The sequence below is a fragment of the Tenrec ecaudatus genome, chromosome 12, assembly GCF_050624435.1.
Source record: "Tenrec ecaudatus isolate mTenEca1 chromosome 12, mTenEca1.hap1, whole genome shotgun sequence".
NCBI classification, from domain to species: Eukaryota; Metazoa; Chordata; class Mammalia; order Afrosoricida; family Tenrecidae; genus Tenrec; species Tenrec ecaudatus.
In genome coordinates, this window is record NC_134541.1 from 27,401,895 (window position 1) to 27,428,670 (window position 26,776).

The window sequence follows — 26,776 nt, forward strand, 5'->3', positions numbered from 1 at the left end:
TAGAGCCTCCAGTATGGCTTACACCTCCATGTCAAGAAAACAAAAGTCTTCAAAACTGGACAAATAAGCAATTTCTCTGATGAACAGAGAAATTATTGACGTGGTCAAGGATTTCGTTTTACTTGGATCCACAACCACAGTCAGAATGCTCCTTGGAAGGGAAGATCGTGACACTGCCTCTCACATACGTTGGCCACATTATCCAGAGGGACCAGTCTCTGGAGACCTGGAGAAGGATTTCATACTTGGTGTGATACACTTAGGACAGTGAATAAAGGAAGACACAGTAGCTGAAACAACCGCCTCAAACCCAACCATTTGATGGCACAGGGCTGGCAGTGTTTCGTTCCCTTTTACATAGGGTCGTTCTAAATCTGTACAGAGACTCCTGAGCAGCTAACAACAGCCACTGTCCTTAAGACACGTTGATCTGGGCTTTGGAAACTGTATTTCCCGGGATCCTCTTTGCCCGGTTCATCTAACCGTTGCATTCTGGGGCTTGTAGTCCGGAAGTGCGTGGCTAGTTGCTCGGCGCGCCGGCGCAGTAGTGCGGATCCCCGGAAGACCCAGCAGAGGCTCCCAGCATGAGCGGGTGGCCGGGGCAGCTGCTGGGGCGGCGGCGCTGACAAGACACGAGCTCTATGCCTTTCCGGCTGCTCATCGCGGTCGGTCTACTGTGCGTGCTGCTGCCCTTGCACCGTGGTGCGCCGGGCCCTGATGGCACCGCGCCGGACCCTGCCCACTACAGGTGAAAGGGACTAGGTTCTCCGCCCCTCTTGAGTTGGTGGGAGGAATGGGAAGCGCAGACCCAGTTCCTTCCTTTCCCCCTCTAAACCAGGACCCCCCCTCTGTGACCTGCTCGGATTCAGTCGCTGGGGTCCCTGCAGAAAGCTCGATTTCTTGTACCTTTCCTCCACCTGGTTTCACGTTCTGGCTCCCGGCCTTATTTCTTGTCCCTCGCACCAGGGAGCGAGTCAAAGCCATGTTCTACCACGCCTATGACAGCTACCTGGAGAACGCCTTCCCATACGATGAGCTGCGACCTCTGACCTGCGACGGGCACGACACCTGGGGCAGGTAGTGCGAGTGGAGGGGCCAGGGAACCGACGGGTGTGACCCTTCAGACCCTAGCAGGCGGGATGGGATGGGACGGGACGGGACGGTTGGAGCTGGTGGCTTTCAGGCTCTTGATGGTTCCTGGGAATCTCTCGCCTGGGGCGCAGCTTGACTCAGGACCCACGGAGCCTTCTGCACAGTTGCCCCGCGAAGTAAGAAAAGCCCTCTGTCATGCTAGCAAGCTGGACCCCGAAGGAGGAGCAGGCACCGGCTGTAGGGACTTGGGCAGATCTCTGGTGTCCTAGGTTATGGAAAGAAGTCCAAAAGCCAACCCCTTATCTTGTAAGCAGGCAAACTGAGGCCAGGACAGAATGGGACTGTCCCAAACATGAAAACCTCAGCGGCTTTGCCGGTGCTGTTCTCTGAAACACGGCTCCCTTCACCCTGTCATCGTGTATTGCTTATCATTCCGACATCATCCCCAAAGGTCAGCCCCCAAGCATCAGCTCCTCAGCCCTCTACACGTTACTCTCATAGGGCCCCCCGTTTTATTTCCTCTGCAGCGCTTATCACTCCTTTCTCCCTAACTCTTTGATGGTTTGTCTTTCTCACTTCCAGTAGAATAAAAGCTCATGAGAGCCGGAATTCCCTGTCTTGTTCCTCACCAATTAAAGAATCATTCCATTAGCGGAAGCTGACATTGAACGCTGTCATCACACTTGATTCTTTTACCATCCCAAAGAATTACATGTCATTATTCTTGTTCTACAAATTACTGTGCAGAGGGTTAGAGAAGTTATGCTTGAGAAAATGTGTGCTTATTTTTTGTTTTTCAGCACAAAAGCAGTAATACAAACAAATGACCCATACAAACTGTACAAAATCATACACAATAAAATAACCATATCTCATACTCCAGCACTTCAAGACCTAACAGCTCCTCTGCTTAAGCCGTCATATTGGAGTGTATTTGTAATTCACTGGATGGCGGTGAATTTTATATGTGTCTTTTGAAAGTTGACTTTTAAAAGATATTATTGCATGTCATAAAATACATTCCTTTAAACTGTATAGTGACCCTGCTCAGTCAAGTAGAACATTTTTATCACCTTAAAAAGTTTTCTTATGCCTCTTTACACTTAAATCTCTCACTACCACCACTGGCCCTGCTAGTCTGCTTTCTAGTTGTCTCTGAAAATGCTGTTGGAAACAGTCTATCATACTGTACCTTGTTTTTGTTTTTTCCCCTTTAACCATGTAACATAATTACAGTTCTCTGCATACCACACGGTCTTCTCATGTATTAGTTTCCTGTGCTTATGAACATTATACACATGGGTTTAAGTTGGCTCTGTTTCCATCAGCACATAGAACTCTTGGTAGCAATCTTTTTTGGCAACTTTGTCATTTTGTACTTTTTATGTACCATAGTTAATCACATTCCAACAGGTAGACACTTGGAATATGTCGTGTTTCTCTTTTTCCCGCCCCCCAAACAATACTGCTGAGTACCCTCAAACATACAACTCTGCATTGTGAGACAAATTCCTAGGTGTGGAATTGCGGGAAAGCCCGCTCTTGGGCATAATCATATGCTGCCTCCCTATGGCAAAGAAGAATGCCAGAGACTCTAGGTGATGTGTTTAATTATAACTGAGATATATCAGCCCACCTTCCCAGGTGCAGTAAGTGGGTCAGAGGGTCTTAGAGGTTTTCAATTGTGGCTTTTCTGTTGTGCTAGGAAATGGGATGAGCAGAAGCATTGCTGGGTCTGGGAGATTTGTTTGGGACTGCATTAATAGCTCTGTTTGGTTTTCTTAATAAAGCAGCTATGGTTTCTCTCCCTTGACAGCTTTTCTCTGACTCTGATCGATGCTCTGGACACCTTACTGGTAAGTGTCATTTATTCTGTTTCCTCTCCACCATTATATAACCAATATCTTCCTTTTGTCAGCTTGACTGTGGGTGAAAAAGAAATGCTTCTCTCGGGCTTTTTATTTTCATCTCATGATTCTGAACCATCTGGGGGAAGATGATGAATTCCAACTTGCTCAGGTTCATTTATTTAGCCAGTATTTATAGAGGACCTGTCATGTATGTGGGATTGTGATGACAGTGGTGTTCGTTGCTGGCAAGTGGACCCCTGATTCACGATGTCCCCATGTGTACAGAGTAGAACTGCTCTCTAGGAAGTTTCATCCGTGTCACTTTTTAGAAGCAGGTCACCAGACCTGTCTTCCTAGATGCCGCTGGGTGAGTTCAAACTCCCCATTATGTACATAGAACTGTGAGATGCCCGTATAACTCTCTGGGGGTTAGAGACATTGATACTTCCTTTGTTCTCAAGGATTTATATTCTAGAAGACTTGTTCAGTAATGATAAAGTAGCTTTTGGTTAACATATTCTATATAAGACTTGTGCTGAGTACTTGTTTAACCCTACCATATATACTCGTGTATAAGCCAAGTTTCCCAGCACCTTTTTAATGTAGTTTTTGTGGTAAAATTAGGTGCCTTGGCTGATATTCGGGTTGGCATATACTCAAGTGCATACGGTACCTTACTCCTCTTTACAGCCTGGAGATGAAGGTGCTTAGGAAGGGGAAGGGACTTGTCAGGGTCGCACAGCAGTTAAGTGGCAGCGCTAGCACTGAGCAGTCTGTACGACTCCAAACCTTAACCACCATCTCAAAAGGGTCAGCATAGAAGATTGTTTCTCCGTTTTTTACCTTCTCGTTTTTTCTTTAGATTTTTATTTTGTTGTGGTTGAGAATATAAACAGCAAAACGTATACCAATTCAAGAGTTTCTACCTGTCCAAACTACGTTGGTTACATTCTTCAAGTTATGTCATCTTTCTCACGCTCCCTTTCCGAGTGGTTCCGTCCTTGTCAACATAAATTCACTGCTGCATAAAAATCTTATCTAATCTTTCCAGTTGGTATTCTCAGTTTGATCCCAGATAGACAGTTCTTAAAAGAGTTTAGTACTCCAGGCCGACAGGTGTTAAAGTTAAACTGAACTATGGTTCTAAGAAGACTTCAGGAGCTGTTTTTGGTTTTAAAACTTAAGATGACTTCTGGGCAGTAGTTTCAGGGACTTATAAAACCTTCATGGCTTTTATTATTCGGGAAGTCTAGAGTCCATGAGAATTTGAAATTCGGTTCTGTACTTCCCCTTCTTGATCAGTATTCTCTTGTAGAATTTTTGTTCAAAATGTTTAATAAAGGTAATAGTAACTGGGCCCCATCCATTTCGTCTGGACTCAGGGCAAAGGAGGGAGTTGTTCTTGGAGAAAATGAGCCACATATTTCTGTATCCTCCTCTTCCTGACTCTTTCTTCCACTGTTGTTCTAGGTCAATAGACACTCGTACTCTTTCGTATATTGATATACTTACATTATTGTAACCACTATATAGATGTAATTTGGCTCGCTTTCTTCTCCTTCTCCTCTTCCTCCTCCTCCTCCTTCTTCATCTACATGTCCATTCATCACATCTTTATTGAAGGCCAGCTGTGGACCAGACAATGTGCTGAGCTCTTCGGTTATAATGGTTGTAAGGAGACACGGTGCTGCCCTCCTAGAGTGTATGATTGTCACGAGGGAAGCAATCAGCCCATAACCCTCAAGAGTGTATAATTGCAGTCGGAAAGGACTGTGGTTCTGGGAGTGGTTCTAGCAGAGGGATCTGACATGGACTGATGAGGTCAGGGAGGGCTTCCCTGCGGTAATAAAAGGTTACTTGAGCTGGAAGCAGAAGGGTTGACTAGAGGAGGAGGGAGGGAAGAATGTTCCAGGCAGAGGGAACAAGCCCTGGAGCTGGAGAGAGCATGGCAAGGAAGGGAAGGAAGGGCCGCGTGCGTGGCTGTGCATGTGTGTGTGTGGGGGGGGGAAGGGCGGGGAGGTAAAGAGAGGCTGTGGGGTCGATGGGGACCAGATGCTACAAGCCCTTGTTCATTCAGGACTGTGATCTTTCATTTGAGACCATGGAAAGTCTCTGAAATTTCCTAAGTCGTGGTCAGGAAATGAGATTTTTGTTTTGAAGAAATAAAGTGTGGAGAAAGACTCATGCAATCACTTATAAATATTTTTTGAGTGATTGCTTCATGGGCAGTGCTTGGCACTCTGGGGAGATGTAGACACGTGTTAGTTGCCCTGCTCATGCGAGCGTTCTCTTAATACAGGGGCAAGTCAGTTCCTCCAAGTTGTATGGATTAAATTCAAAAGAAGTGGTGACTTTCAGCTGGAGAACCAAAGGCTTTCTAGACAGGATTACATTTGGAAATGGGGAGATGCAGGACAGAGGGGTTACTGACAGAGGGAACAGCGTGTCTGAAGGCAGGAAATGGAGGGGAAATGGGGATAGTTTTACTGAAATAGGTGAAGATTAGATAGATGAAAATAAAACACTGAGAGACATAACCAGAAAAGTAGGTTGGGCCAAATTATAGAGTGCCTTGAATGCTAGAATATTCAGATTATAAAAAACAACAACAACAAAAATTTCTTTTTTTTAAAAAGTAACCATTGATCAAATTAATTTAGACAAGGAAACACATTAAGTCATGTAACTCTAAGGTCCATGGAGAAGCCTGTCCTTAGATCCCATTGGATTCCGACATACAGAAATGCCATCAGGGACTCTTCATCTCTTTCATGGTACAATGAATTACTTGGGATAGCTCTTCCAGCTCTGGTCTTTGGGGCTCCCTCCAGGTGACTAGGTGGGGCTATGCAAATGTGAGGTGCTTTTGACCTATCCAGCAGACTAGATAACTTGTTAATAATGTAAATGAGGTGCAGAGCATGCTTGTGAGAGCTGGGACCATGCAGATAAGTAAGATGGTGCTCCAACATGGGGATGGGTCAGTTTTGCTATCCTGCTGAGCTTAAAATGAGCCATCCCAGAGATAGGGAAGGAGGCTCTTACGACTATCAAGATGAGCCAGGACTGGAGCTTGTTCTTTGCACCTGAGATCCCTATGCCCAGTATCCTCGATTTAGGAGACAAAGAGCTATGAAACTGGAGACAGCAAGACATGGAGGCAGCAGAACCAAAAGACTCAGCATAAGACAGTGGGAGGCTTCCCAGCCCACAAAGCAAGAAATCTGAGTGCCTTAAGGCTAGAGCTTGTTGGTGGAGTGGAGAATCGGCAGAGCTAAAAGAGTTTTGTAAGACTTGCCTGAGCAGGGGGGTGGGGAGGTAGGCTGAGGGGTCAAATGCTAGAGAAAGCCAGGCCTGTGGGCCCTGCTGACAGGAAGCTATCTCAATGGAATAATTGTATCCTGAGCATTTCTGATCCTAAATTGTAACTTGTTTTTCCTGTTAGATGCTGTCTAGTCAATTCTGACTCATAGCGACCTATGTGCAAAAGAACACTGCTCGGTATTACTGTGTCATCCTCACAGTTAATATGTATGAGCATTACTGCAGCCATTGTGTCCTTCATCTCGTTGAGAGTCTTCCTCTTTTTCTCCAACCCTCTAACCTACCAAGCATGATGTCCTTTTCCAGGGCCTGGCCTTTCTTGATAACATGGATAACATGTCTGAAGTTCATCCAAGCTTCTAAGGCGTGTTCTGGCTGTATTTCTTTCAAGACAGATCGGTCGCTTCTTTTGGCAGCCCGTGGTACTTACGGTATTCTTTGCCAATATCATAATTCAAATGCATCAATTGCTCTGCAATTTTCATTATTTTCTGTCCAATTTTCGCATGCGCATGGAGTGACTGAAGATATCATTGCTTAGATCAGTTACACCTTAGGCTTTAAAGTGACAGCCCTGCTCTTTAATTCTTTGATGAGATCTTGTGGAGCAGATTTACCCAAAGCAATTTTGATATCTTGCATGCTGCTTTCATGAGCATTGATTGCGGATTCAAACAAAATGAAATCCTTGACAACTTGTATCTTTCCCCAATTTATGATGTTGTCTGTTGGGCCGGTTGTGAGGTTGTTTTTTTTTTTTTAACATTGAGTTGCAATCCATACCAAAGGCTGCAAAACCTTTTAGCAAGCACGGTTGTATCATCTACATGGCACGGGTTGTTATAAGCCTGCCTCCAGGCCTCATGCTGCCTTCTTCTTCATCATTTGCTCAGCATACACGTTGAATAAGCATGGTGAACGGACACAGCCCTGTTGCGCATCTTTCTTGATTTTAAACCATACAGTATTTTCTTGTTCTCTGGTCCATTTACAAATTCCTCACGAGCACAATGAAGTATCCTGGAATTCCAATTTTTCTCAAGGTTATCTGTAGTTTATTATGCTCCACAAATTTGAATGCCTTTGCATAGTCAATAAAACAAAGTCAACATCTTTCTGGTATTCTCTGCTTTCAGTCAAGATCCATCTGACACCATCCAGTTGTACAGGCTGGTTCCCCACAATTGAAGGATAAATGAAAGAATCATCAGACAAGGCATGCACGGGCTCACCTCTTCCATGAAGATCACAACCAGAGAGAGGGGCGAATGTATTCTCTCACAAGCTTATATAATCTCGGGCATGCATGCCACGCCACACACATACGTAACAGGAAGGATTGTACTAGTGGCAGACATGAAACAGGAAGGTACATATGTAGCGAAGTGGGCAGGTTCTAGAGTTAAGATGGCAGCTTAACCTTGGTCATCTCTGAGCTAGCTTCAACTAAGTGTCCCTGAGCTCTTCTCCAGGGGAACATCTCTGATCCTGTCAGAAGGGAGTGGGCCATACTTAGGGAGGGGAGGTATGCTCACTCTTGATGGCAGACAACCTGCAGGCAGGTAGCCTTCAAGCCTATCTATAGTAGCAACCATGTGCCTGCAAGCAAGCAGCACCTTAAAATTGGCATTATTATTGGGGAGACATCCTGGGGAACAACTTTTATTAAGAGAATGTGACTGGGGTATATTTCCAACTCACAAGCCTGAAGGCGTTCCTCGACCAGAATCTGCCTCCCAGACTCCTTAAATATGAACATAGTGATTTTGCCCTCATGCACTCTCTTCTTGGTCCTCATTTTCCCACCAGCAGTGATATTCCTTGTCCTATGTCCAATTGGGTTCAAATGATTGAGTTTGAATAATTTTCAAATTCAGCTTGAATTTCTGAGAGTGCCCTGTCAGTGTACTACTGTAACCATTTTTCAATTATCGTCAGCAAAATTTTACTTATGTGTGATACAAATGATACTGTGAGATACTTTCTGATTATTGATGGATGTCTGCAGCTCTTCTCATGTTGAGCCATGCCTCACTGGTAGGGTTCTGGAGTCTGTTGTGCCTCAGTAGTATGCTGAAAGAATTCATACCGAAGCACGTTTTGTAATCCAGGTGAATTTTTATGAAGGAACAGAAAAGTTTCAGGTTTTACAGCCTCAAGGGGAAAGAGTGCCAAGCCGCATGGAAGCTGTGCTGGGGTTCACAACTGGGCTCGAAGAACCACGTGGAAAGGAACACCCACATGTCCGGAACTGGAGAATCCCCGGAGAGCAAGAGGTCAAGAGAGCACAAGCACGTGTGGACCCCAAGTAGTAGGCAGGGGCTTGCCCCTCAAGCTGCTCGCAGGCAGCCGATGTACGCCCACCCACACCCGCCCTGCCACAAGACCAGAGCAAAGAGAGAGAGAGAGAAATTGGCCACCCACCGCCGCCCCCTTCCCCAGCCAGCTTTAACCCCTCTGGCTGGGGAGGCATGGTTGAAGGTACCGGTTAACGTCATTGGCTGAGTTAGGCCCACCTGTGATGCACCTAAGGTGGGTGTGCCCAAGCTATTGGCTTTACCTGGGCCTAGGGGGGGTCCTAGTCTGTGCATGCTCAGTTTGGGGTCTTCCCATAGGTGTCCAATTCGTACCTGATTTCTTTCCAATCCCTCTTTGTGGGCCTTTGCCGGCATGGGGAGACATGCCCGCTCCCCCCCCCCCAACATCCCTCAATCTAGCTACCCAACACCATCAGCAGATGAAGACCCTGAAATGTTCCTCCATTCAGATCAGGCACATTTTCAGGGCCTTCCCCGCCAGAGGCTCATATTCTGACGCTGCATCTGAACAGTGATGCGTTGCTATTTATAAGGTGTTCAGTGGCTCATCCCTCAGGAGTGGATACAGCCTATTCCTTCTTCCTAGTCTGTTCTTAATCCGTGAGCGCCTCTGAAACCTGTGCACCCTGGGAACCCTGCTGGTATGGGACATGCCAGTGGCACGGCTTCCACCGTCATAGCGACACAGCCACCATAGTGGGACAGGCCCAGACAAGCGGCGGTGTAACCTGTTGTTCCTCTAATAACACCATAGCTGTGGGCATGGTTTATAAGTTCTGTTCGGTCATTACAACAGGTTATTGAGCCCAGCAGAGAAGCAGAGAGTGCCGTGGGAGGGGTGCCTGGCTTTGCCATTGGTCAATAGGCTGGAAGGTGGAGGCACCTCTGACCTCTGCCTCCTAGGAATTTGCCTTGGGCTATTGATTTTGTATTATCCTTCCTCCTTGCAAAGTTAGAGGAGGTCTGATATAGCCTGCATGCTCTCTCTCTCCCCCCCCCCCCATCTTATCTCTTCTTTAATTGCTTTCTGGCTCTCCTTATACTGGCCAGTAGTGGTTCCAGGCTTCAATTCAATTCATCCAGTAAACTGTGTGTAAAGAAGCACTTTTCCCATTAATCCTGGATAAAATCCCAGAATTGAGTCTGAATGACCTAGGATGGGTCATACACACCAACCTTGAATCAATCACCTGGCAGCAGGAGGGAATGGACTTAGTCTCATGGGACAGATAGTGAAGCTTACGAGGGACTGTGAAAGAGGGTTGATGTCCTGAAGGAAAACCAGGACTCTGTCACCAGAGGAAAGCTGTTAGGACTGCATTTGGCTGCAAGTAACAACACGCCTGACAAACGATGACTTAGACAAAGAAGACTTAAACTTCTCAAGTAGCAGGATGTCTGCAGCTCGTCGTTGCACTGGGTCAGCTACACAACCATACCTTCAGACCCAGCTCACTCTTCAACTGTATCCAACTCTCCTTAGTTAGCCGGTTCTCACTCACGTGCCTGGTCACAGAAAAGCCAATCAAAAGCAGAACCTCTTCTTTCCCATGAAGAAAACAAGCTTTCCTAAAGGTCTCCCCACCAGCCATCTCAAAGTTCATCACCAGGTAGCACAATCCCCTTTAGCCTCAGAGGTGGCAGAGAAAGCAAGCGTCCGGATCCCCAGCCCCGATGGTGGGAGGTCACAAGGGTAAAGAATATTTAGTGTTAACCCAACCAACCTCCCTATAACGTTTTCCACAAGAATAAATGTGACAGGGAGAAGCTTAAAAACAATAGCTGTCCACCGCAAAGACCAAACCGGGGTTGTATTATCGAGACTAAGGTTTTTATATTGCACCCATTTAAATGGGCACAGATGACTCTTCAGTTGGCCTATACAAATGTGTTTAACAGGTCCCTCGATGTTGGGTCTCTGGGTGGCTGGTGGTTTCTGCCCCTGTTCCCAGTCCTAGGACAGCACCTGGAGGCGGTGAGTTGAATAGGCGAGGGTCACAGTCGCTTAGGATTCCAAACTCTGGTCCTCCGTGCCTTGGAGAGGCTTCATTGCCAGGTCTCCCTTTCCTTCCAGATTTTGGGGAATGTCTCAGAATTTCAGAGAGTGGTTGACGTGCTCCAGGACAACGTGGACTTCGATATTGACGTGAACGCCTCCGTGTTCGAAACTAATATCCGAGGTGAGGGCTGTCTTCTGGGACTTGGGGAGAAAAGAGGATGCGGCCTTTCCTCTGTGCGAATGGACAGGTGATTAATAGGGTGTTAGGGTGACGCCTGCCAGGGTCCTTGGGCAAAGCCAGTGGCTGACAGACAGAGCCTTTCCTCCCTCACCCTCAGGGTTCACCCTGACCTGCAGACGTGCAAGCAAGCAGAGGACAGCGACAAGGCTGGAACGACATATGCCACAAGTACTCATGTATTTGACAGATATTTGGAGCTAGTCATGCAACTGTGGACAAGAACGAACGAATCCCAGCCTGATGGCCCAGGAAATGCGGTCTCTCTGTGCTGCCCAGATGCAGTGGTAGCCACGCATCACACTTGGCTGTGGAGTGTTCGTAGTGTGTGTAGAGTAACTGTTCTCAGGAGCCCTGGTAGCGCAGTGGTTAAGCACTCAGCTGCTAACCGGAAGGCTGCTCAATGGAACCGTCCAGCTAGTCCCCCAGAATAAGGGAGCAGTTTGCTTCCGTCGAGATTTACGGTCTCAGAAACCTCATGGGACATTTCTCCCCAGCCTTACAGGGTTGCTACAAGTCAGAATCAACTCCACAGCAACCGGGCTATTTTTATTTTTGAGGAACAGAATCGTAATTTTGTATTTAATCTTGATGAATTTAAATTTAAGCAGTCCCATGTACTTAGTGCTTCGTGTCTTCAAATGGGTAAATCTAGGGCATTCATTCTGAAATATAGCTACCCATCAGAGCCACTGGGAGCTTTGTAAAAGTTCAAATTTCTCGTCTCCATCTTAAGCCTGAGGAGTCGGGTCTCTAAGCGGGGTCCTAGGATCGATATTGTTTGCAGGTTTCAGGTGAATCTTGGGAAGCTAGCACACGGCTAAGTCATGGTGAACCTGAAGACCAATGGCTTGAAGCTGGATGACACATAATGTCCTTCCCCACCCCGCTTATGTTTTCTGCCGTGAAGTTTGTGTTACATGTATATGATACATGAAAGTTTAAAAAGAGGAGAAAGTAAGGAGACAGCATGACATGAAATCCTGATTTAGGAATCAGACGTGAGTTTGGGGCCATGCCAGTTTCTGTGTAACACACTCCTGAGCCCATTTGTCCCCTGTTAAAACGAAGCTCACTCTTAACACTTTTATTTCTGACACTAGCTTTTCTGTGGACCCGTGGGCAAAGGTGGCTGCTCTTAATCCAGAGTACATTTTGCTTTCAGTCTTTATGTTTCAATGTACCTGGGTGGTGCGGATGGCTAAGGACTCAGGCACCACCCTAAAAGTTGGTGGTTCGAGCTCACCCAGAGGCTCCTCCTAAGACAGGATTGGCGATCCGCCTCCAAAGGGTCACAGCCTTGAGACTGGAGCGCAGTCCTTGTTTGCAACCTCAGGGTCACCGTGAGTTGGGTCAACTCCATGGCAACTGATTTTGTTATCATTAAAATTGTGTAATGCTATAATATAGATAAATGAATAAAATGAAGGCAGTAACTGCTTCCCCCCACCCCCTGAGTCTTGAGTGATAAAGGGGAATGAACGTGAAATTTGTAGTCAGACAAACACATGAGATATGAGATAGGCGCTCGGGGCAAGTCAGTGTACCTTTCTGAACCTACTTGATAAGGCCTTTAAGATTCCGTGAACTAGCACTTGTAGTTACTGGTATTGTGTCCGAGCCTAGTGCTTGGTGCACAGTGAACGCTCAAGGGGAATGATGGCGGTCACTCAAGACAGCCTCGAGAAAACGTTTTTAAACGTAACCCTGCACCAGTGCATCAGGCCATGGTGCTCCTCTTTCAGTTGGTGGTTCTCGCCCCTTCCCAGTGACCCCCCTGCCCCCAGTGTTGGAAAGGCTCGATTCTTGGGATGGTGACCCTGGCTTTTGGCATTGTCTCCAGTGGTAGGCGGCCTCCTGTCGGCTCACCTCCTGTCAAAGAAGGCTGGGGTGGAAGTAGAGGCTGGATGGCCATGCTCCGGACCGCTCCTGAGGATGGCTGAGGAGGCAGCCCGAAAACTCCTCCCAGGTAAGAGGTGGGGAGAGATGAAGTCCAGCAGGTCCCCCTTTCCTTTCTGTAGACAAGAGTGGCAGTGCTGAATTACTGCCTGGAGCTTTCTACCCCCAGGCTCATCATGCAAATCAGGAGCCTCCTGGGCACTGGGGGGACTCAGTGTGGCCCTGGCACAGGGTGGAGGAGCTGGCTTCATTTCTTTGTGACGGCCAGTCTGGGAGGCGGAAGCCCCTCAGCCTGCTTTCAGTGAGCCTTTCTGCTCCACACGCGAATCGAATGAAAGGGTCCCAGGAAGGAGCCTTGGCCTGAGCACTGGGAGTCCTGGGTTCTAGACTCAGCTCTGCCACCCTACTTGTGCACCATGCCACTCTTTCTTTCCACGGTTCTGTTTTCTCCTCCAACATTTGGAAATCATCCCCCACCTCAACAGGTTGCTAGGAAGCTAAAATGAGGTCAGAGAGGAGATGCTTGCAAAACCCCAGGCACTGTGAGAAGGAGAGGTTTGTTTTGTGGCTCAACTGTGTCCAGGGCTGCAAGCCAAGCCTGTGTGTGTGTGTGTCTAGCAGGACAGCCTGCTGGGCTCGGCAGCAGCAGCTGGACACTGTGTTCCCTTCAGGGTGTGGCCGAGGCGTCAGGGACTGCTCACACCCAAACACATCACAGTGTGCTTTCCACCAGCATCTCTCTTGTCCTGTTCTGTTCAGTACGTGCCTCTTCTCTTTGAGGAAGAGCCGCGTAGAGCCCACGTCTCACTTGTGGCTCATGGCCTGAGTGGCCGCTAGCAAGCATCGTGTCTGTGATTCCTGATTCCTTCTTAAAGCCCTGGTTGCTTCCTCCACTCATTCTTTTCTTGTTGTCATGGAAAAGGCTGCCTTGAGACCTAAACATTCTGAAAAGTGCACCAGTGGGGTCTGTCATTCCCTTCCTTTTAGAACATTGCCATCTTCCCCTCCCTTCTCGGTCGGCAGTCCTTCTCCTTGCTTGCTGCTTGCCCCATCCAGACGGCTTTTTTATTTTTTTAAGTCAGAAAGAAACTGTATAATTTTTAAATTTTTATAATTTTAAATAATTTTTAAATTGTTATAATTTTTAAAATTAAAAGGTCACTTTACTGGGGGCCCTTACAGCTCTTATAACAACCCACACATCAGTTGTATCAAGCATATTTGTACCTATGTTGCCATCATTATTTTCTAAACATTTACTTCCTATTGAGCCCTTACTATCAGCTCCTCTTTTGCCCTCGCCCCCACCCTCGTGACCCCTTGATCAATTATAAATTTATTTTTACAAATTTATTAAAAACTACATTATAAATGTATTATTTTCATATCTTCCCCCAACCACTGTTTCTCTTCCCCCATGATTTCTGTTGTTCATCCCCCTGGGGTGGGAGGGGGTGGTTATGTGTCGATCATTGGGATTGGTTCCCTCTTCCTCCCTCTTCTCCCCACCTTCCCTCTACTCTCCTGGTATCTACTCCCATTCCTGTTCCTGAATTCTGTGTGTTATGAGCTCTTATCTCTTAGCTGTACCTATGCACATGCTCTGGTCTAGCCCGCAATGAAAGGTAGGACTGGGGTCATGATAGTGGGGGGTGAGGAAGCCTCAAGGGACCAGAGGAATATTGTGTGTTTCATTGGTGCCCTGGTTGACTCATCCCTTCCTTGTGACCCTTTTGTGAGGGCATGTCCCATTATCTACAGATGGGTTATGGGGTCTCTGACCCCCGTGTTCTCAACAGTATGGTTTTTCTTTTTTTCCAATTTGTTTTGGGTCTTCTGATGCCTGTTACCCTATCCTATCAACACCTCATGATCTCACAGGCTGGTATGCTGGTTCCATGAGGGCTTGTTGCTTGTCTGCTGGATGGTCATGGGCCTTTTTTTTTTTTTTTTTTTACAGCCTTGTTCTCTGTTGAGCTTGCCAGGCTGCCCTGTTGCAGTCCTTCGGCCTGGGAGAGGCCGTCTCTGCTTCTGGCCGGTAGTTGAGTTCCTTGCCCTGGGATGGAAGGCACTGGGGTGGGTGGTCAGACCATCAGGCAGGTGGGGGAGGAGGGTCAGGCATTCCCATCCCTGCCTGGTCTGGCTCACTCGCAGTGACCCTCCAGGACAGAGTAGAACCGCCCCTTAGTATTTCCACGGCTGGAATCTCTACTGGAGTAAATGACCACATCTTTTCCTGCGAAGTGGCTGATAGGTTCAAACTGTCGACCTTTCAGGTAGCCATCAAGTGCTTAACCTGTTTGCCACCAGGGCTCCTTTATTCTGTGCAGCCATGACTTCCCTACTTTACATCAATGGCGTATATCCTTCCCGCACCCCATTAGTTATCCCCTAAACTATTTAAGATTGCTCATGGCAAGGTAACCAGTTCAAACCCACCAGCGGCTACAAGGGAGAACGATGAGACTGCTCTTTTAAAGATGTATTCTCAGAAGCCCTTCAGGAGCAGTTCTACTCCATCCCACAGGGTTTCTATGGGTCAGAACGACTCAATAACAGTGGGCTTGGTTGGAAGCTACTTAAAGCCGGAACCTCAAACTGGCTTCTCTGGGACTGTCTGGGGCCTGCAGATGTTCTAGGTGGTCTGCGGAGTGTTTTTAAAAACATATGAATGGCTTCGAATGGGTGTGTTCTCCTCCCTGTGTCTCAAGCCCCACCCTGCCTGCTTCCCACTAGGTTGCCTGCCTGTCCATTGAAGGCAAAGTGTTAGGTTAACAGACGTGCTGCCCTAGCTACAGTGAGGTTGTGTGGAGTGTGAGGACCCAGGCCACAGCTGGCTCCACGCTCCCCTCATCACACAGAGCAATGTGCGATAGTATCGGAGTTAGATGGGTATCAGAGGCCCACCAGGGTTCCTAAGTGGCTTGCCCTTGGCTACTAACCTGAAGATTCGCAGTTCCAGTCCACCTAGCAGTGCTGCAGAAGAAAGGGCTGTCATCTGCTTCTGTAAAGATCGCAGCCATTGAACACCCTGCTCTGAACCACTTGGGGTTCCCAAGAATTGGAACTGATTCAAGGACAGCAAGGTTGGGTTTTTGTGTCATTTTGGTGTTTAAGGCCCTCCAGGGTGGGACCGACCTTGCTCTGGCTCACACTGGACCCTCTTTCCCCACCGTGGCCTCACTGCCCCCAAGGTCACCCAGAAGATAAAGAAAGAAGTGCTGCCCGAGGCCTGCGGCTTTGGGCCTAGGTCTAAACCAGGGGTCAGCAAACTCTTGAGATGGAAGAGCCCATCCTGCCCTTCACGGGCATTTAAAAATTATTTGAGAGCCATAGACATATTTTTTACAAACAAATGAAATCACCATTATCTGAATGCCATCTTTAAATTAGACTTTAGAGCCACATGCACATCCCCAAAAAGCCACATGTGGCTTGTGAGCTGCAGTTTGCTGCCCTGTGGTCTAAACCATCCCTGCCTCAGTTTCCTAAGTTTGCAATTGCTCAGCCTTTCAGACCCCTACTGGCATGCCATATGGGACGGTGAACCTGCTTCACGGCGTGAACCCGGGTGAGACCCCAGTCACCTGTACAGCCGGGATTGGAACCTTCATTGTCGAATTTGCCACCCTGAGCAGCCTCACTGGTGACCCCGTGTTTGAAGATGTGGCCAGAGCAGCCCTGACTCGCCTCTGGGAGAGCCGGTCAGATATCGGGCTGGTGAGTCGGCAGCCGCCCTTCCTGTTTCTGAGTTAAGTCTGCCACCTTAGCCCCTGCTTTCAAGGACCCTGAGCAACGCACTGTGATCCAGCCAAAGGCAACTTAGGGTGACCTCACCAAACACAGACCACGCTCCCAATAAAAGTTTTGGCACAGAGGGGAAGAGAGCGGCAGAGTCAGGAGAAGAGGTCTGCGAAAAGCCTTGGTTATTTAAGCTTTTCTGATCTCAGGGAGCAGGTTATGTGTTTTATGACCCTGACTCACTGGGAGTCCTTCCCATCTGCTCCTCATTTTTAAGTGTCTGTTTGTGTTTGCAAGCTGTTTTCTTAGGGTCTTACATGGCTTTACCAACTGGAAGGAAATGGTTCCTGGCCAGTGACGTTTGGGAAATGATACTTACAGTATCTTTTTTTTATGGAGTGTCGTAGCAAATATGAGCAGACCAGAGTTTATGAAGTCCCGTGGTAATGAAACTTATTGCAGGTGGCTTAACTCAACATTTCCCAAACTGCTTTGACCCCAGGCCTCCCCTTTCTCTTCAGACTGGAAGTTAACCTTGGGAAATGCTTCACATGCCAGGCCAGGCACTCTCCAGGGCTGCTTTCAGCTCCTTCTGGGAAAGGGTGCTCTTGGTGCGGAGGCCTCCCCCGGGACAGAGCCCTGCCGCTTTGGTTGAGTACCAGATGGGATGACCAGCTTCCATGAGCGGATCCCCACTTCCTCTCCTTAGAAACAATCACTCCTGCTAGCCTCTTGAGTATCCTCACGGACTCAGATTATGGCTATACATATATATTTCTTATCTTTAGACACTGGAATTACATGCGGGGCAATGAGAAGTTTTAGAAGTCTGAGACAGATTTGGGGAACAGCACACGCTTACCTCTGCTCTCGCACATTCACTCCAGGCAGTAGGTAAACACTCTGAGTTATCTACGCCGATTGTTCAGTTCTGCCCAGTGTGTATAATTGGATCTGCCTGAGCATGCATGAGCTGCATCTCCATGTACGTGGTGATCCAACACGTCTCACCTCCAGCCTGGTTCCTCTTTAGCCTGCATGTGCTTTCAAGAAACCCTGAGGTACCAGCGGGCATCTCACGAAGCAGTAGGGGGCATAAGGAGAGTCTTCTATCACTTGAGCCCTCCACTGAGACCCCCTGTTTGTCTCCCAGGTTGGCAACCACATCGACGTGCTCACTGGCAAGTGGGTAGCCCAGGACGCGGGTATTGGGGCTGGCGTGGATTCTTACTTTGAGTACCTGGTGAAAGGAGCCATTCTGCTTCAGGACAAGAATCTCATGGCCATGTTCCTAGGTGAGAAGGGCAGGACAAGGTGGCTTTCCTGTGATTTTGCTGCTGTCATGCCTGTTTGCTTTGCGTATACATGTTCAAATACTCCCAAGTGCCTACAGAATCAATTCTTAATGCCCACGTTTGTACTCAATGAATTTCCACCACCCGCTTGGTGCCCACTACACCTCTTGGTGCCGTCACGCAATAGACAGCTGCACCGTGCTGTGTTCTCTTACCTCCTGGCCGGTGTACGTGGGTTTCTCTTCCTTAGATGTATTTCCCCTATCTTCAGGTCTCCCAATTCTATCCACCCATCAAGGACCATCTTGAATATTGCCCTGTCTAAGAAGTAGCTCGATCTTTTCTCAGAATGTAGGCCCTTCAGTGTTTGCCTTGTTTTTAACTCTTATCAACAACCAAAACTCTACCCATTGAATGCAGAATCCAGTTCTTAGTTATCCTTACATTTCCCATGTACTTTGTTTATAAACTAGGTAGTAGATTCATGTTTGCTGAATAAGCATGTTTTATCTCCTAGGTGCTTAGACACTGATAGTAATAATGTATCGACTAATTGTTGGGCACCTACTGTGTTTATTAGCGCTAATGTTCATTTATATAGCAAACATGTTAGTCCCATTGGGTGCCAAGCATTGTGCCAAAGGCTCAACGGGAATTATGTCCAGCAATCATTTCTTCCAATCCACTACTTGAAATGGTTTCATTTGCTGGTGCATGTGCCTATTGGGGACTTGGCTCGTTCTGATAAAAGTACCCGAGCATATGCCGCATGCTAGGGCGTATCCGAGGGCTGGGATTCCCCAGTGAACACAGTACAACCCCAACACTCGGTGATTTCTAAGGGTGTGGATGGGTGTGCAGATTTCAAGTGCCCACTAGAAAGCCCCATGAAGACTCTCTTTCGTCGACCTCAGCCCAGGTACTTAATGAATGCTTGTTTGCTGAGTGACTGAATCAGTGAGTGAATGAATAACTTCCCCACTTGACAGACAATAAGACTGGTGCCCCAGAGGAGAAAAAACATCGGGACAAGGTCACAGCTAGCAATTAATAAAACTGGACCTGGAATTTGAGCCTGGAAGTTTGATTTCCAGTCTGTGCCCATCCCCTTCTGCCTCACTGCCCGTGACTTTGCCTTGAGGTCAGACCATCATACGACCCCCTTCCCAAAGTGTAAGCCCCTGCTGCTGCTGACAAAAGCCTGCCTTCTGCCTCCCTAACCCCATCTCCTCCCCTGCAGAGTATAACAAAGCCATTCGGAATTACACCCGCTTCGATGACTGGTACCTGTGGGTGCAGATGTACAAGGGGACTGTGTCCATGCCGATCTTCCAGTCCCTGGAGGCCTACTGGCCTGGTCTTCAGGTAGGAGCCATCAGAAAGAGTGGTTATTTTTTAAAAATCTGACAAAATGTTCTAAATGGACAAAGACAGTTATTTCAACATGCATCTAAGTCAAACGAGGTACTCTTCATTGTGTGAACAAGCTACTTGGGAGGGGTGGGCTAGAGGCAGAAGAGAGATTGTAGTGAATTGGACAGATTGAAGATCCAAGCTGTTTTCCAAGGGGAATTTTAAGGTGATGGGAACTCTATTAGGCATGTCTGCTACATCACCTTGTTTGCGTCCTCAAGTTTGAGAAGGGGCAGGGGGACAGCTCATGCTGCTCTCAATGCCATCCTCCTCCTCCCCTCCCTCCCCCCCCCCCCCCCGTGACACCGTGACACAGTCCAACACAGGTGCTGCTGGAAAGCACCTTAAATCTCAAAACCAAACTCACTGCCCTCCAGTCCTTTCTGGCTCATACTCTGTCAGCCACCCCACAACCCATTGCTTTGGAGGTGACTCATAGCGCCCCCACTGGACAGAGTCAAGCTGCTGCTGCTCCGGAGGGTTTCCAAGGCTGTCAACGTGGATGGAAGTAGGTTGCTGGGTCTTTCCCCCACGGAGCAGTGATGGTGTAGCCAGTGCTTTACCCAGGGAATGATCGCGGCTCCTCATAATAAACCACACTGCGTCCATTCAATGGAATATATGTAGCTGTTGAAAAAAACTAAGACTAATTTCTATTTTATTTGCCTGACAAATTCTGAAATAACTCTAAGACTACTAGGCATTGAACAATCCCCGCACAGAGGGGCCACAGAGAAGGGATGAGTCAATCATCAATGAAACAATATTCCTCTGGTTCCTTGAGCCATCCTCACCCCCCACTCTCATGACCCCAGTGCTGCTTCTCAATCAGACTGGACCGGAGTGTGTATAAAGGTATAGATAAGAGATGGGAGCTCACAAAACACGGAATCTAGGAACAGGAGTGGGAAGAATGACCCAGAAGGGTAGGGGGAAGGGAGGGAGAGGAAGGGAGAAAGGGGGAACCGATCTCAATGTAACCATACACCCCTCTCGAGGGGAAGGATGATAGCAGTTGGTGTGAGATATGAAAATAATAATTTATAATCTATCAAGGGGTTATGAGGGTGGGGGAGGGAGGGGAATAAAAGAGGAGCTGATACCAAGGGCTCAACAGAAAGTAAATGTCTAGAAAAGATGGAAGGCAACATAGGTACAAACATGCCTGATGCTATCTATGCATGAATTGTGACAAGAGTTGTAAGAGTCCCCAATAAAATGATCTTAAAAAAAAAGACTACTAGGTGTTAAACCTAATTCCCTCTGCGTGGGGTCTTATAAGAAGGGAAAGCAGGCAGAGAGACGTACATGCAGAGAAGAGGCCATGTGCTGGACCATCTCTAAGCCAAGGAACAGCCGGGTCTACCAACAAGGAGTGGAGCCTCCCTTAGAACCAAGCCCTGAGTTCAGACTTCTAGTCTCCAAGCCTATGGGACAGCAAGTTTCTTTAGTATTTTGTTACGGCAGCTGTAGGCCGCAAAGACACGTAGTGAACTAGTTAGAAATGAAGAAGAAAAGGTGCGTGCGCAAGGACATAGCAGAGAGAGAGAGAGTGTGTGTGTGGGGGGGGGGTGATTTTAAATCAAGTACACAGGGAATGCCTCAGGAAGAGGACGGCGGGAGTCAAGGTGAGGTCAAATTTGTATGGCCAGAACTAGTGGATATGGAGAATGGATAGGAGGGAAGAGAGGCTGGACTCCCGACCATGGGAGGACAGTGACCATCATCCAGTGGGAAGCGCAGGCTCCTTGCAGGCTTAGCCCCCGTGACTCCCCAAGAATCCCTCAGGCTCATGCAGCCTGGACAGGGGCTGCGGCACCCTCTTCATTCTTGGACACAGGCCTGCACTTGACCTGGACTAAGTAAAACTGATCTACATGTATTGATTGGGGGCCCTGGTAGCATGGTGGGTTATGCCTTCGGCTGCTAACTACAAGATCAGTGGTTTAAAACCACCAACCCCTCCATGGGAGAAAGATGAGGCTTTCTACTCCTGTACAGAGTCGAAGCAGGGTTGGGGTATTTAAGGGTCATGGGCCACCTGAGCCCTGAGAAATCATCAATACCAGCTAACTTCACACACCTTACCAAAGAGAAACCGTTTCAGCCCTCACATTGGGCGTGGGTTGATTAATTATTTGATCAGTATGACCCTCAAAGGATGTTACAAATCTCCAAATGGCCCTTGGCAGGAAAAGGTCCCCCACCCCTGAGTGACAGTCTTGGAAACCCAGAGGGCAATTCTACTGTCTTTAGGGAGGGACCCTATGAGTCAGAATCGACTCAGACTGAGTTTGAATATTTTTGAGTATATCTATTGATAAAGAATGCTCTCTAAGATATATCCTGTGAAAACAAAAGGTACACAGGAGTCCGTGTGTTATGTTTCTGTGTACAAATGAGTCCTGGTGGCGCTGTCCAGAAAGCTCTGGGCCGCCAACCCCGAGGTCTGCAGTCCGCTCCTGTCAAGGTTTGCAGCCTCGAAACCCGACTCTGGGTGACTGCGTGGGAACGACTTGATGACATTAAGTTTGGTCTCTGGTTCTTGTTTTTAATCTAAAAAGGAGGATGTCATTAACTCTCATGTTCCAGATGGGAAACAGGCTCAAAGAGAACTCGTTGATAATGTTAGATGCTAGGTTCTAAAATTCTTGAATTTTATATGAAGCCTTTTGCACATTTTTATCTCATGAGTCTAAGTATTTGCCTAGCATTCCCGTTTTTCCCTAGAACTCCTACTACTGTTATTCTCCCCAACAGAATTTTATCCCTATGAATATGTCTTGTGCTGTACAGTATATTTTATTGATCGGCCTATCATTTATGTCTATAACAAAATGTGTATGTAAATATAAATTTTAAATGTTTAAAAATGTTCTATGTCCATCAGACTGTGTAAGTATTAAACTGATTTTCATCTGTGTTTAGTTATGACTAAATGTGTTGGTATGTAGTTAATGAAAACAGCATAAATATCTGTCTTTTCAATGAATGATCATAAAATTGACATGCCATTTTACTTACTGTTAATATGAAACATGAATAGGGGTCAATTTTTTTGCCAGCTTTTTTTCTTTGTTTCCATGTAAACACTGAAGAGTCTTAATCACAGAAATAAAAAGATGAAGGTAGATTGAGTTTGAATGTTACGATATAATTCAGCCTTTGAAGCCAGAGGTAGTCGGTTGAGCCTTGGACCCTGTTTTCATTCCAAGAAAACCGTTCAAGGGGGAGAGATGTAACCTGTGGACAGACGCTCTTAGGCGCCAGACTCTCGTCCTAGGGCCCAGACTCTCAACAGAGAAACACTGGAAATGATCCTAATGGCTAACAATAAAGGAGTGAATGTGATGATATTTTCAGGCATGAAATGATGATATAAACTCTAAGTAACAACACATAAATAGGCTCCTTTGTTACACAAAGTGGTGAAGAAAGATCATAGAAGCATGAAGGAATGGCCACTGCTGTTGGACTATAGTGAAGAATTGGGAGGGATAATTAGGTTTTTCAATTTCTGGTTCTTTAAATAGATGTAATGACTTAAATGCCTGTGAAAACATTATGGTGCATACACACACACTGACTATAACTCAGGGGAAATGTGGTTTTGTGAAAGAATAGAAGATGACGAGCTATTATATGCCTCTAAATGGGGTAAATATCGACAAGGTAGATATCAGGAGGATTGTATCTGGGTGATGGTATGAGAGTGACTTTTTTATACCTTATTTGCCAAATTGTCTGGAACATGCAAACACAAACCAAGTAAACCCACTGTCTGGAACGTGGAGTGGGTAAATTGAATGTAAAGAAGAGTGTGTGCCAGGCCCTTTACACAGAGTCATTACCGCAACTGTGGTCAATGTTGCTGCATAGGTGAGGATGGAAGTTTCTAAACCACATTTGCCGCAGTCATTCCGACTCAGAGTGGTGGAGTAGGCCTCTCCTGTGGGGTTTTCAAGACTGTAGATCTTTCAGCTGTAAATCAAGTCACCCTGCCACATCGTTCTTGGTATGGGCAGCTGGTGGGTTTGAGTTACTTCAGGTCACAGCTAAGCACTTAACCCCTGTGCCACCAGGCATCCTCATAAAAGAGGTTTCGAGATATGAAACTGGTTCATTTATCCAACTAATACACGACCCTCTGTTGTATTCCAGGCTCTGTACTAAAAGAGACACACAAAGAAAAGACGAACACACAAGTACAAAATAACAGATAGCAACAAAGGCAGCCAGAGGCTGAGAGAGAGACTATTGGGCCTAATCTCTGAGTGGAGGTTCGAGCAAGGCCTCTCAGAGGGTGATGGTTAAAGACTGGAGATTGGCTGGTGGGAAGAAGTTGTTCCAGGCACAGGAAAGAGTGTGGGCAGGAGAGAGTTGGTGTTTATTAGTAACAAAGCCGAGCCACAATCACAGAAAGGGACAAACCAGCTGATTGGAGGTCAGCCTTGGCCAGATAAGTTTTCCAAGGCTTTGAGGTCCATTGTGAGGCTTCTTGATTTTTTGTTTGTTTGTTTGTTTGTTTGTTTGTTTGATTTACCCCCCCCCCTCCCAGGCCATGGGAAGCGCTGAAGGGTCTTATGACGAGGAAAATGGCTATTTAATCTGACTGCCTTGGGGAGAGTAGGCTGGAGAGGGATACGAGAGAAAGGAATGGATCCGGAGAAGGCTTTTGAGATGTGGGGAGGTGTGGGATGCTGGTGAGCAGGTGGGTGCCCTGGAGAGAAAGCGGGTAAAAGCTTGATGGCTTGGGGTGGAGTTGGCAGGGGGAGGCTGGAGAGGAGGGAGGATTCAAGGATGACCACCAGTTTCTGCGTAGATGGCGGCTCCTCGGTCACTAAGGGAGGGCCAAGCAGTTAGAGCCGACTTTGTGGGAACGTGAGGGAACCGAGAATTTTGCTCTGAAGAGGTCAAGTTTTCTCTTTCCATGAGACACCAATGGAGATGCCAAGGTCAGCCGTTTCCCTGAGACCTTGAATTCAGATTAATAGCTACTTGGTGACAGCTAATAAATTACAAATGCGCATGAGTATATCCTCTGATCTACAGTCCAACTTCTGGAGATTTAGCTTAGAAATATACTTTGCATTTGTTTGAAATGGCATCTATATGGGACTATTGATTGCAACAATGATCCTAATAGCAAACGATTGGAACCCAGCCAAATAGCTGTTAAATTATAGTCCACGCAGTGGAATGCCATGAAGTGGCATAAATAGGAAGAAAGCTCTCTTTGGGCTTGCATGAAAACAAAACAGACGGCTCAAGCGACTGCATACCATGAGACGAATGAAGGCAAGTACAGGCAATTTTTCGAGTGGGGAAAAGAATGTGTTCATCTTTGTAAAGTCTGGAAGGCTCACCTAATAGAAACAGCTAGCTGTTGGCGTCCGAGGTGGGAGTGGAACTTGCCACGGTCCAGTTGTTTCGAGTTTTTTAAACTATGAACCAGATGCCTGAATTACCTACTCAGAAACTTAGTAGCTGACATTGGACACCTGCCATCTGTGAGGGACTCTGAATGCAATGTACTCCTCACAGTGTGGTCCGAGATAGCCATCCGATTTTCCACTTTGTAGACGAGGAAACTGAAGTTCAGGGACGTGACTCACTCAGGGCCACACGGTAAGTAAGCAGCCCGCTCCGTGTTTGATCGCAGGCCTTCTTGGCTACAACGCCTTTGCTTTCTCTTGTCCCGGAGGCTGTATGTGGACTTCGCCTGTGGGTTTTTATGCTTACCTGACAATCACGTCTCCCTACAGAGTCTCATTGGGGACATTGACACTGCAATGAGGACCTTCCTCAACTACTACACTGTATGGAAGCAGTTTGGGGGGCTCCCGGAATTCTACAACATTCCTCAGGGATACACAGTGGACAAGCGTGAGGGCTACCCCCTTCGGCCAGGTAAGCTGCATCTCAGTGTCTCCTCTGGTTCCCTAAACCCACATGTTTCTACTTCACAATGCTCACAAATGCTCCCCCACCTGATGTTTCCCTTGGCTGCGGCGGTTTTCATGTCAGGAAGTATTTATTCCCACATTTTCACAGAAGGAAACTGAGGCATGATTGGTTGAAATGGCTTGCCCAAGTTAACTAAATATAATATAGTGGCTCAGACCAGGGCCCAGAATTTTGAGCTAAATCGTGTGTCCTTGCAAACTCGGAAATGAATGGGAAGGAGAAGAGCCTGCTTGACTTTGAAATTTTAAAAGCAAACTTCCTAAGCAGAGTCTTCTTCAAAGTGTCAGATAACAGTGTCAGATATGGGGGGGGGGAGATATGAAAACAATAATAATTTATAATTTATCAAGGGTTCACGAGGGTGGAAAGGGTGGGCAGGGGCTGATACCAAGGGCTCAAGTAGAAAGAAAGTGCTTTGAAAACGATGATGGCTACATATGTACAACATGCATGAATTCCTCTAAGAGCCCCAATAAAACAATTAAAAAAAGAAGAAGAAAGAAGCACCATTTTATTCTGAGAAACAAAAAGTGTCAGATAAATTTCGCTTCAGTAGTGAGGAATGTCAAAACATTGGAACGGATCTTAGGAATTATCTGGTCTCATCCACCTCCTGGTTATGAAGCTCAGAACTCGAGATTCAGAGAGGGTGAGGTTAGCACACTAGATCCTGTCTTACATTCTTTTCTAGATCCAGTGCCCACTGGTTCACCTCAGGAAGGTTAAAAATTGTAAGAGGGGAAAAGGGCATGAGGGACAGAGGAAGGAAGCTTAGTCAGCAGACACAGTCAACCCCTACCCCCAAATAGGTCATGCTCTCATTGTCTTAGTATCTTGACCCTTCCCGCCAGAATTGCCTTTTAGCTCTGGGAGATGTTTTGAGTGGTTTCCTCTGCTCCCATTTTCTCCTTTTAACCCAAGTGGTGTATGAGTCTTGAAGGGGAACAGAAGAGAGAGTAAGACTTTTATTCCCTAGATGCTGTTGTTCTTGGTATTTCTTGTGCTCTGGTTCTCATGGGAGATTTTTTTTTTAGAAAACTCTCAGAAGGTATTATATCTAGTGTTATGACTACCCTGAAACTAACTGTAAGACTTAGACCTCCACCATCGGGGTAAGAAGGAATCTGAAAAGTCTTCCAATTGAAATACCCTATCATTTCCTTGTCAAATGGCTCTGCAGATTTGCTCAGTTCCCATCAATGAAGGGGAACTCAGTATGTCACAGAGTCAGCCTGTTCCATTGGCAAGACAGGCTCACAGGAAGGCTTCACTGGAAAGTAAGGCACTTCTGCCAAACTCCAGGAATGCCTCAGTTTAGTCACCCTTCCGACCCCAAAACAATAGTGCGTGGGAAATAAGGTCCTATTAGGCATAATCAGATTGTCTGGTGTGATACAGGCTCTGATCAGCAGTTCTAAGGAATCCTAAAGACCTTTACCTCCTCCAAGGCCACAATGTAAACCTTGCAGTGTCATCATCCTCTAGGCAGGATGGAAATGAAAACACACACTTAGGCCCACGGCAGCCCTCGTGGCATAGTGGTTACCTGTTGGGCTGCTAACTGCATAGTCAGTGGTTCGAAACCACTAACCACTCTATGGGAGAAAGATGGGGCTTTCTACTCCCCTAAAGAGTTATAG

General features: G+C 46.9%; 1 protein-coding gene across 1 annotated transcript in view; it reads left to right on the forward strand.

The window, feature by feature from the left end:
- The first annotated feature begins 558 nt into the window (after positions 1-558).
- Positions 559-26,776, forward strand: part of EDEM2 (ER degradation enhancing alpha-mannosidase like protein 2) — a 30,440-nt gene continuing 4,222 nt past the window's right edge. The window contains exons 1-9 of the mRNA XM_075563725.1: positions 559-748; positions 967-1,077; positions 2,909-2,948; positions 10,659-10,764; positions 12,665-12,790; positions 16,229-16,440; positions 17,615-17,756; positions 18,997-19,121; positions 24,935-25,079. Of these exons, the coding sequence (XP_075419840.1) occupies positions 642-748; positions 967-1,077; positions 2,909-2,948; positions 10,659-10,764; positions 12,665-12,790; positions 16,229-16,440; positions 17,615-17,756; positions 18,997-19,121; positions 24,935-25,079 (1,114 nt within the window). The 5' untranslated portion in view covers positions 559-641. The remainder of the gene's footprint in view (positions 749-966; positions 1,078-2,908; positions 2,949-10,658; positions 10,765-12,664; positions 12,791-16,228; positions 16,441-17,614; positions 17,757-18,996; positions 19,122-24,934; positions 25,080-26,776) is intronic.